At 31.8% G+C, this 12,326-nt stretch overlaps 1 protein-coding gene across 1 annotated transcript in view; it reads right to left on the bottom strand.

Annotated features, from left to right (window-relative positions):
• LOC129219301 (homeobox protein Nkx-6.1-like) overlaps window positions 1-11,421 on the bottom strand; it is a 191,707-nt gene extending 180,286 nt beyond the window's left edge. Inside the window, exon 1 of the mRNA XM_054853644.1 lies at window positions 10,609-11,421. Coding sequence (XP_054709619.1) covers window positions 10,609-11,281 — 673 coding nt within the window. The 5' untranslated portion in view covers window positions 11,282-11,421. The remainder of the gene's footprint in view (window positions 1-10,608) is intronic.
• Window positions 11,422-12,326: the final 905 nt, after the last annotated feature.

The following is a 12,326-nucleotide window of genomic DNA, read 5'->3' on the forward strand; positions in this document are numbered from 1 at the left end:
TACACTAAGTTTTATCTTTCGCTACGGAAACTAAAAGTGACAAGACGTATTTTTTAAGCAAACCACCCGCTTTAATTTTATAAATAATCTGTATTCTACCTTTTATATTAAGAAAAAAAGAGAGGAGAAACTACCTTACAAACATTTATAGCTTTTTAAAAAAATTTCGTCTAAATAGAGTGATTCACTTGTATGAAAAAGCATTAATTTTTCAAAGCCAGGAATGGTGACTTGCCCCCTTAAATGACGGGCCTCGTCTGTCTATAATAAGTTCAGGAATTAAAAATGTAAGAGTTCATTTACAAAATATTACACCACCGATATGGACCACAAAATAGACTAACATAAAAACATATTGCAAAAAAAAAAAAAAAAAAACTCCCCGTGACTAAAATTTTAACATATTTTCCTTAAATTCGTTCAACAATCATAATCATGAAATTAATTTTATCAATGTCACTTCATTTAAAAAAAAAAAAAAAAAACGGAGAAAATAAATGAAAAAAAAAAAAGTTTAAAAAAAGGGTCTTAACATTTGCTTCGTTTAGCCCACAATTTACAGACGCCGGTCATATGTACGCATTTCTTTCTTGTTTACAAGCTCATTTTTCTAAAAAATCCTAAAAATATTACACTTCCTCTTTTTCGGTGAATCCTCAAACTATTTACGTAACACCACACTTCCTTGAAAGTTGGCAATAATTTTCTTAAACGAATTTTGCAAGCAATTTCCAAAAGTTTGACTTCCAAGTATAATTCTGAAAAGCTTTTTAAGCAGTATGCACTTATCTGTAGTAAACAACACCAGGAAAAGCATTTATAACTAAGTCTATTGAAGATATTTTGTAAAAAGTTCATGAAAATCCTGTTCTGCATAAACAGTTCTATTAAAAAATATATAGTTGAAAAACAAACATGCTCTGAACAAATTTTAATAATATAATCAACTTTATTTCCCCTCCCTTACAGTGAAGCTACTTCTTATACTGCTCCATAAAGTACATCTTTGCAATTAAAAACTGTCAAATTGATCATGGTTTAAAGATTTTTATCAATTATTAATGTGTAACGAGCTCCTTAAAATCTATTTTGTAAACCTCTACCCTAAAAATGTTTTTTAGGGAAGTTAAACTTAATTTTGCTACATGATAGAATAATTTGTACCAACCCTGATTCATTGTTTTTAGGCAATATTCATCATCATTTTTAGAGAATCAAAAATGTGTTCTTTAAACCCATTAGTCATTAAATTATCAACAAATTAGTGTTCATAAAACAATTTTTATCAACACCAATTTATTGATAATTTAAAGACAAATTAACCATCGTCGTGCAATTAGCTCTTATCTAAAAACTTAATTAAGCAAATAAGTCACAAAATAATAACACGATCATGTCACTAACAAAAGCAGCATTAACACTACTTCACAGAAATTTTATCTCCTGGAGCATTGAACAAAATCCTAAGTATGTGATTTGAGTACATTAGATATGTAGTCAACGTTGTGGTTTCCCCGGTAACTTGTAGCTCCGACAAGTTACAGACTTCCGCTATTGTGAAGAGCATCCAGAGTACCACATAATTAGACTCGGACGATGTTATCGCGATGCCTCTAAAACGTCCAAACCAGTATTTCTGAAATAGAGCTTTTAATGGGCTTTGCACTATCTTCGCAATTGCCTTTCGGAGTTACTCGTTGAATACAGATCATAGAGAAATTGCCTTTTCACCAATATTCTCTATTCTATACACTTAACGGAATTTTAGATCCGCAGTTCATTAAAAGGAATAATCAACAAGACTCTTTTGCGTTTATTCATCATTGGCAATTCTCAGTATTGCTAAAAGACAGAAATTTGCATTTCCAGTTTGAGGTTTGAAGCATTTGATGAAATTGTAGGAAATGGGATTCGAAATCTGCGACAAGCTTCATTCTTTTTCTTTTCCAGATTGTTTTATGGGAATAGGTTCAAAACAATCTTTAGATGTGTGTACAGCCAACTCTCGATAACTCAAAGTCCCAAGGGACTGGCTAAAGTTTGAGTTATCGGAAGTTTCTTTAACAGCCTTCTGAAGTTCCTTCTTAGAAGTCTACCTTCTTAGTTTCGTTTTCAGAAATAGTGCGCAATGGAAAAACTGTAACACTTATAGTTTTGATAAAATTAATTATTGCTTCTACGATAGAATATATTTACAGAGAATAAATTTTGTTAAGATACTTCGAAAAAGGAAGTTATTTTGACTGATTGCTTATTTATCGCATCTTAAAACGTCATTACGTTTGTATGTCATATGCTCAATTTCGTTTCTCCTGATTTCAGTTCGTACTGCTTTTAAACGTTTTTTCGTCCTTAAAACAGATTATTTGAGTCATCCAGAAAATAAAGGCAACTTTTTTAAATTTTTATCAAAATTTCAAGTCTTTCAAATGTTAACCAGCAATAAAATTTTAGACCGTCAGCCACGTCAAAATATATAGCCCGATCAACTATTTCTCACGTAAGATTGCAACACTGTGTGCATTAAGGAGCACTATTGTAAACAAATTATCCAACTCGCACAAGCTGAAAAAAAAAATGTGTTGAAGGGGAAAAAAACATTTTTTTTCTTATTTTGGCAGTATTTTGTGCAAAAGTCGGAAACGAAGCTCAGTTAAAAACTTCGACTTAAATCAGAACATACGAGATGTAGTGACAACTTTGTATTGAAAATACTAAATTATTTTTAAAACGACAGAAAAATTCGAATTAAAAGAATATGAGTTATAAGGCTTCGAGTTATCGAGAGTCGACTGTATATTAGCGTACTAGGATTGGAACTATGCCACGAAATAAAAGAGATTTTTTGTTGGGGGGGGGAGGGATCCCAACCCCTCGCTAATATTTTTCTTCGTTTCACACACATAAAAAGATTTATTTTTCAAGCAGCGGCACAACAATTAGGATAAAAACTAAATTGATTTTAAAAGTGTTCTGAAACAAGATTTTAAGAGCTATAAAAATATATGATGCGTATGACTAATCTCCAAACATTATATCGAAAGCTTCAAATCAAAAATTAACCCTTGAATAAATCTTAGGTGTTTCTACATATACTTTTATTTTCATCATTATCTAAAAAATGTTCTGCAATATTATCGATATTTCTGCGGCATAACACGGTTTTCTTCCCTTATAACTTCTAAAAAAAGATATAGTTTATTGCTTCAGATATGATCTACAGGGGTGCCCACCCCCTAAGAGCAAGGGCGCACCTCCCCTAAATATCACGCAGACTCCCCAAAAGCAAGAGACCCCCCAAAAATGGAAAATCCCACTCAAAACAACCCCCCTAAAAATTTCAATGGCGCAGTCTGCGCCAACCCCCCCCCCCCCTCCCCAGGTGGGCACTCCTGTTATCTGCTGATTCTTTTGATACTATCTATAATCATGTAAAATTGATTATTATTTTAAATAAACCTGCATTCTTACTATAAATACTATGAAATAAATTTGGGAAGATGTCTAAACAGAATAAGTGTGAATGAACTAACATACATGACTTTGTTAGAATACTGCATATTTGGTTTTGCATTTCTGTATTTCAACTTTAAATACTTGATCACACATTTGAGAAATTAGCATAAATTTAGGAAAGATGTTCAAAAAAGTGAATGTTACTAGGCTAACTTACGTGACTCGGTTATACTTTTGCACATTTATTTTCGATTGCCTGTAGTTCAATTTCAAACACTTTATCACATATTAGGGTAATTAGGGTATTTTAGCGAAGGTATTGAAAAAAAAAAGAAAATGTAATTTTTGGCTAACCCACGTGACTTTGTTAGAACGTTGCATATTTATTATTTATTTCTTAGAAGTCAATTTTGTATACTTTATCACGATTTCGGAAATTAGTATAAATTCAGGGAAGGTGATGTAAAAGTGCAAACGTTGATGCTGGAAATCATTTTTACATTGCAGAAAATAAATTCTCTATTCTTTTCTGTCGGCAAAGTATCGTCTCTATTTGTAAAGGACGAAAAATGCCATTTCATATAAATTGTATGGTGAATGTTTCTCTCTAGCATAGCGTGCAGCTTAACAAAATTGCCTTGAAATAGAATTGCTTTAAAAACTAAAACAATTCTAATATTTTATTGCTGTGTCGACAATGATTTGACAGATACATTAATTTATTTTCCTAGAAATGTTGATTCAATAGCTAGGTTTTAACTATATTTATACAATTCACGTGACTTCAAAGTATTATGTAGCGTGTCTTTAACTTTTTGCATGACTAGACTGACTTTACGGTTTGTACTTTTGTGGAGTACTTATTCAGAGGTTAAAACAAAATCTAATTTCAAAAGTCTGTGTAATTTTCTTTTCGAGGTCTCTAATAATTTTTAACGTGCTTCATCGCTGAGTAACAAAAGAATGTGAGTAAAAACTTGACAAAAACTATTACTAAAAAACAAGAAACATATTGACGATAACAATTAGTTAAAATTTAACCAAATAATAATTCAGAAAGAAGTATTTCTCGAGATTGTCAAGAGTAAGCAATTTATATTTTCCTAGTTCATTCTTACACAGAAAGAACAAAATTCGGATATCTGATAGTTGGAAAATTCTAAAATTAGTACGTTTTTTTCGGACTTTATTACTTGATTTTTGACCGAAAGTTTTCTCCGATTTTTTCCCAGAAAAAAAATTGTATTTTAAATCAAAAATTTACAAAAATTGGCAATCTATGATGGAAGCTATTATTTGCCGTAATTTGCAGAATATCAGAAATCTAGAAATTTCGAAATTCGGACCTGCAGAATTCTCGAATATTTCGGTTTTCGGACTTTGTACTGAACTAAGTTACAGTTAACGTAAAATAATAATAATAATAATAATAATAATAATAAATAAAGAAAAACATTGAAGAAATCATGACAAAAACCGTAACCATATGACTAAAACTATTTTACGAAATTAGTCCTGAATAAATGCGTCACAATTTATATGAGAAGTTAAAAGATTATTTTTGATAGCGCATTAGTTGAGCTTTAAAAATATATTCTCAAGACTTGACGTGACGAGGTATTAATAGACGATAAAATTGTGAAATCAGTTTAAAAATTTTGTCAAACATTTACATCAGAAGTATTCGTGAGGACTTACTGCTAAATGCCATCTTCTGAGTATCGCGTAATTTGTTATATAAACTAATATATCTGAAAAGAATAATGAACTGTTTAACGTTTTATATACTTTTTTTTGTGAATAACGGTTCTTTAATCTGCAGTCATTTTCAAAATCAGTTTTTGAAGATTTAAAAGTCGAAAGATGTGAAATTTTACGGAAAGAAAATATAACATCCAATTGGAATACAATGAGAGCAATTTAGTTTTTAATTTAACACAATGTTGAAAATGGTTTGGCATCTCCAAATGTATTTTTAGCAGTAATATTTTGATAATTGTTATTATAATTGTTGAATTCTCAAAAATAAAACAAAATAAATAAAATGAAGAAAATATCAGACATTAAGTCTCTTTCAAAAAAAAAGCTACTATTGTGCCTTTCAGCTGCCACAACCCAGCTGCGGCAAGGGCCAGATTGCAAAGTTAACAAATCTAACAAAAAAAAATATTTTAAGGTTTAAAAAGGTTCATGTTTTCAGGTTGCCCTTTTTTTCCTCTTTTCATTTCTGGTCATTGTTAAAAATACATTTATCTACGCAGATATCAAATTTAAAAAAAAAAATTAACATTTCAAGAACTTCAAAATAAAAGCCACTGATATTAAAAAATAAAATCAAGTTTAAAAAACTAATATCAACAAATGGGACGAATAAATATTTTCAATGAAGAATCAAAAACCTGTTTCTCATTCAAACCTCTCTACGTAGTTGTTTTAGCAAAAAATTATGTTAGATCATATGGACGAAATTATTTAATCTATCATAAAACGTAAAATAAGTAATATTTCCTCTCAACAAAAGTTTTACTTTTCAAATTTTATTCTAATAGCATTTAAAATTAAAATCCTTCATTACCGTAATGCATTTTAGCTTAATTCGATGGAAAACTAGCTTTAAAATGAATAAAGTCAAATATTACAACTTAATCACATTTCTGAAATCAAAACTTCTTTCGGGATTCCCTAATGCATAATGCGATCGCATTTTTTCACTGATCTTTTCTTTTTGGATAGTAAATGCATTTCAGAAGAGATCAAGTAAAAACAACATTTCACGATCTTCAAAATAATAACCGCAAATACTGAATAAACTAACAATTAAAACTAAAAATCAAAACTATATTAACAAATTGGACGCGTAAAAATTTCCAATAAGGAATCGGGCGTCATTTCTCAATCCAACTCTTGATACATAGTTAAAGTTAAATTTTATGTTCCTTAAGAAATGAAACTATAAATATAGACGGAATTATTTTACTCATCACAAAATTTTAAATAAATAATGTCTTCTGTCCACAAAAGATGTGACTTTACAATTTTCATTCTAATAGCCTTTAAAATTAAAATCTTTCATTACCGTAATACATTTAAGCTTAACTCGAGGGAAAACAACTAGTTTTGAAATGAATAAAATAAAATATTACAAGTTAATCACATTTTTCAACGCAAAACTTCTTTCAGGATTCCCTAATGCATAATGCGATCGCATCTTTTCGTCGATCTTATCTTTTCGGATAATTTCTGATTCCAGCCTAGTTATTCATTGATTTCAAAGGGGATTACATGAAGAATAATTCCCTAATTCATTGCTTTAAAAAAAATTTCTCCTTACGTAGCTGTTGAAGCTGCGCACAATTATTAAAGAGAAAGTGAATTACCTTTTCATCGTTTGAGATCATTTTAATTTTCTCCCAAAAATTAATTCCTATTTTGCCTCTTATGTGAACATTTTTTTTTAGTTTTACGTCGGGAATGTCTTAACAATTTCAGTTTAATTAAATTGAACGAATTCATGATTTTGATTTTTCTCAAAAACTGAGATGCCTTACGAAATTCTAGTTTCAAAACCAGATTAAAATGTCTAGTGCAATGCTGAAAATTATTTCTATTAAAAGTGCTCTTAAATACTTAAAACGATATATGTATTTCGAAATACATATTACTAAGTGACAATACGCGGAAGGTATGAGGATAAATTCTCCGAACTATTAATTATTTTAATGTTATTTTAGAAAAATACCTCGCGCTTTGCTTCGAAATTCACAGCTACTTAATTTCTGCTTTGTATATATTTCGCTAAACTAAACGCCAAATCTTAAAAGGTAATTTGAAAGCAAATTAATAATTTATTCCAAATTCATTTAATAATATATGTATATCAATTTTAAGCTCAGACTTAAAGTTTTAATTTGAAAGTTTCTCCAAGTAAAGTGTAATACTTAACTACTACTGGCCTATCTTAGAAAAAAGGACTTAGAAGTGGCAAATTTTTTCTAAAATAAGGAAGATTTTTACTGTGACATAAACTTTTATTCTTTTTATACGATTATCATTAACACAATTATTATTCCAATAGATGGAACAAGCAACGTTTCTCTAAAATTAGAAATATTTTTTTCCACGACATAAACTTTAATTTTCTTACACGATTATTATTTACGCAATTTTTATTCCAACTGATGATAGAAAAAATTAAAAATGCTTTAAAGCAAGTAAGATATAAAAAGGTTATCTTTTACAGTAAAACCTGTGAAGTTGACCACCCTTGTAAGTTGACCACCTGTCTAAGTTGACCGCTTTTTTTCAGGCACGGAATTAGCCCTTATCATATAAATCAAGCTTTGTAAGTTGACCACCTATTTAAGTTGACCACTAAATTAGTGCACCGCAAGTGGTCAACTTCACAGGTTTCACGTATACAATTTTAACCTTGTCCAGTAACAGTTGTAGTGAAAACAACCACCCTAAACACCTTCATCATCTAACAAGAATGAATAGAATGGATGGAGTAAAATTCTAATTAAAGTTATAAAAAAGTTTAAACTGAAACAACCTAAATTCTTATTGATGAAAAAGAAAATATTTGATTATTGGGCGGAAAAAGGCTATTTAATTACCGAAACTAAGAAATTTTTTCAAAAACATTACAAAACACAAAATGGAGCTGAACGTATAAAGAAATGACATTCATTCATTTCAATAAAACATTAAATATCAGGGATTAGTTATCTCTCTTTAAAGGAAGCAAACAAAAAAAGAAGCAAGGGAGAAAAGAGAAGATTTTAATTTCTTATCGCAAAATCGGTCCGAAATTCGGAAGTTCTCCGCCAAAAGGAGAGGAATCATTTACTATGTTATGCGTTGAAAATCTAAGTACTAAAAGATATGAAGTAATTAAAAACAATATTTCTCATTCATAATTGTCTGATCATATTTACAGTATTGCTATTAAGAAATGAAACATTTACTCAACAGTTGCATAAACACGGATGGTGTGTTTCAAAGAAACATTGAAACCTTTTAAGTTATTCACGAGAAGTGGTGTGTTTCGCGTGAAGAAGGTAAAACAGAACAAAAGAAAAAAAAAAGAAAAGAAAATACTTGTGTACGGAAGATTATTATTACTACCAAGCAGTGAATAATTGTGAAGCAATTGAATATACACGTAAAACGTCAAAATAATCATAGAAAATGTATTGCAGCAATAATGATTTAATTAAGCGTTATGTATTTCATGATCGTTGACTGCCTAGAGGAATTGTTTGCAGAAGTACCATTTCTAAATAATAACAATAATAATAATTTTGAATTGAATCCATGATGAATATTTCAAAATATGGCACGTAGCAAAATTAGCATGTGCACTCAACGGAGCCCAACCCTTGACCATTTTTCAAATGCACATAAGAAGAAATTCAGACTGTTTGTGTATAAAAAGTATGTTCTGTTAACCTATTGAAAAGTCACTCGCGCTTATTTTGTTTGAAACAAAGCCCTGGTTGGGGAATAAGAGAGAGATTTCTCAGAACCAGTAACGCTTCAAGACGCTATCACTTACGAAGATGATTTTTCCGAACGCGGGTTTTTCAAATCCCAATCTGTTTTCACCCTACTAAATTTCCACTGGCCGCGGTACGAACCATTGTGCGCAAAAAAGTCGGAATAACAATCTATTCGAGCAGTGTTAGCAAACGTGTAGCAGTTTTTTTTTTTTTTTTTTTTTTTTTTTTAAAGAAGAGTCAACGTCTTAAATGATAGAACACATTTATTTATTCTCAGTACTATCGTTAAATTTTGAACTGGTTGACTTCTTCATACTTTAGCATTTCTCTCCAGTTCGAGAAATTGAAATACAGATTTAAAGAAGTACAAAATAAATCTAAAAAAAATACTTTTATGCAAATTTTACAGGAATTTTAAAAGAGTCGAAGCGTGAATCCAGTTATTTCTTAATTTTATGTTTTTGAATAGCAATTTCATTGTTACTAAAAGCTACGTTTCAGTTGGTTTGCCCTCAAAATCAATCGATTTATAACATATTTTAAAACACTTTGAGTAAGCTATTTTACACTCATCACAAATAAATACTTAATAAGTAAAAAAATGTGTCTCAAAGTTTGAAATAGTGTTATTATTGTAACATTTATACTTACACAAAATACTTTAACGATTTAGACAAATAAAACTTAGGGTGAAAAATTTTGCCCAAATTTTTAGAATTAATACTCTGGTTGTGCTTCAGAATTGGAAAACATTGTAACTGGGCATTTACACTATGTAATAAACCTGTTATTAGCAGTGCTTTCTAATAAAAAAAAATATGCAAAAAGACTGACCATACTAGTATGCTTGCAGAGTAAAATTTTCTTTTTCCATAAGAAATTCTCTTTATCTGTAAGCACTTTTGAAGTATCAAAACACGAGATATATACCTCTGATTTCATTTGTTGAAAGGCTTTATTTTATGTGTGAGAAAAGTAGTTGATTTTTCAACGACACATGTAAAATAATCTCTGTTGATGTTAGAGATGAATTATTGAAAAGCTGCATTGAAAAAAAAAATATCCAAGGTATGATTAGTAAGGGCTTAAATGAAAAATAAAAGAAAATGCAAAAAAGAAAAAAAATGGATTAAGTGATAGAAGAAGTTAGTTTTTCTAACTTAACTTACGTTCAAAATTCACACAAGACGGCAACATTGATGAAACAAGTGTATCTTAATCTAAAAGACTGTAAAATTATTTTTTAGGGGGACGTGATGAAACAACTCCCTTCCGGCAAAAGTTTTGTTAAAAGTAAATACTTTAAAAGGGCAATGGACGGCAAGGGCAAAAAAAAATTGGTTAGGAACATAGCTCTCAAGATGTGGTATTGAGTGACTAATGGTGCGGCAAGTATTGTCTCTCGTGAAGGTGATGTATTTTTCTTGAACTGTCCTTACATTAACAATTGCATTATGGCTTAAACCATTTCTAAGAGGAATTACTCTGCAACGTTTGATAACTATTTTAGTTTCCAACAAAAAGCGAAAGATGTCTCTTAATTAGAATTTAGAAGTTATTTTGAACAACTGTCAATGAGCACTGCTATATAACAATGACACATAGTGTAAATGGCTTTCAATAAAAAAGCTTCAAATGAAGCATTACTTACCTTTCGGTGTTGTCCCAGCCGTTGGTGGTTTAGTCCCTATAAGAGCAGTTAAGTTCGCCTTTTTGGCAATATCGCCCGGCACCACTCCATTTGGAGGCCCGACAGGAATCAAGTTAATGCCGGGAGGAGAAAAGGCGGCCTGAATCGGTAGGTTCTTAGGCGAGACCCTTTGAGGTGTAGGGCCCGGACTGGGCTTAGGCACGACCCTGAAGGGGGTCAGCTTACTCGGTGATGGCGTCTCGCCCCTTCCTTTTTCTGGACACGACAAGTTCAGAGGTTGCTCAATTACCGTCTTAGCGGGCTCTGCAAGGTCCTCGCTAGCCGAAGCCATGGAAGGACTGTAGCTGCTGCAACTGCTGCTGTTGCTGCTGCTATTGTGAAAGTGCTGGTTGCTGTGGTGGTGATGATGGTGGTGATGGTTTGCATGGTGGTGGTACGAGTGGCTGCCATTCACTACCGGTTGAGATGGTGGTGTTGGAGACGACAGGAGGATAGGACCACTCACTTGTGCTGGTGGCAAAGGCGAGTTGCTGTCACGAATGCCAAGAATGTCAATGATAAAGTGAGGTGTGGGCTGTTTAGGAGGATTTGCGTACACATGAGGATGCCAAGTCCTCATTTTCGAAAGAGAATAAGATGTTGGACGTTGTAAATGCCCAGATTCGTGATGCATGACTTTGCACTTCGTAGCTGCTTAAGAGTTTTAAAAATATTGGAACAATTGCGTTGGATGATTCATGTTTAAATTTAAGCCTCTGGATAAAATCATAAAAACATTGTCAAATTTATTTGCTGTCACATCGGCTTTTGCCACTTGTTGCTTCGGTAGGAAACGCAATACGGAAAATGATCCGAGAACTAATTGAATTTCAAGAGTTATATTTTTGAATGCATTAATAATTCTCTGAGCTTTGCTTCACAGTTCAAAAATCAACTTCAAACATATGCTACTTTCTTACTAGCAAGCAGTTATAACATTCAAATATATACAATCAAATTTTTAAAAATGTTTTCTCTTTCATTAAAAAAAAAAAAAGTTTTAAGCTCAAATATTACAGAAGTAGGAACAGCAAAATGTTACTCAATGAGTCTCAGTTAATATAATATATTTTCTCCAACCCTTCTCAGAATATTAAATTTCTCTTAAATGATGCAAAAGAAGTTTTAAATAACTTTTCCAAAAGTTACGCCGATTGCCTTAATTTTGTAAACGCACTCAAAACACGCTGTTAATAGGAAATCAAACAGCCCCGAAGACCAGCATCCAAAATAAACAAAGACCGTTCCTACATTGCCTATTTGCAGAGCGCCGAAACATGATTGAAATAGTAAGTGAGCCGAAACAGTTGCGTCCAGAGCACTTTGCGTCTTATCACTTCGGTTGCAATCCGAACTACTCGCCACAAGATCACCTAAACGACTTGAGCGCGCTCCGTCGGGTTTACCATCGAGCGGTTCTCAGCATTTTCTGTCCGGCGCCAAACCATCGCCAAGCATTCGGGGTTGCTATGCATCGATTTTTCGCGCCACTTTCGGCAAATCGAATCGGATTTTGGAGAGACAGAGAGAGAATGGAAAAGCAAGTCCTCCTCTCACAATTTTACATTTAACACATACGAGGAGGAAACAGTTGACGAATGTGTCATGCATTATCTAGGACACTTTTAACTCTGACTCGAAAGGTGAAGAGTTTTGAGGGTTGGTTTTGCTCATATTTC

This window comes from Uloborus diversus, chromosome 3, assembly GCF_026930045.1.
Source record: "Uloborus diversus isolate 005 chromosome 3, Udiv.v.3.1, whole genome shotgun sequence".
Classification (NCBI taxonomy): domain Eukaryota; kingdom Metazoa; phylum Arthropoda; class Arachnida; order Araneae; family Uloboridae; genus Uloborus; species Uloborus diversus.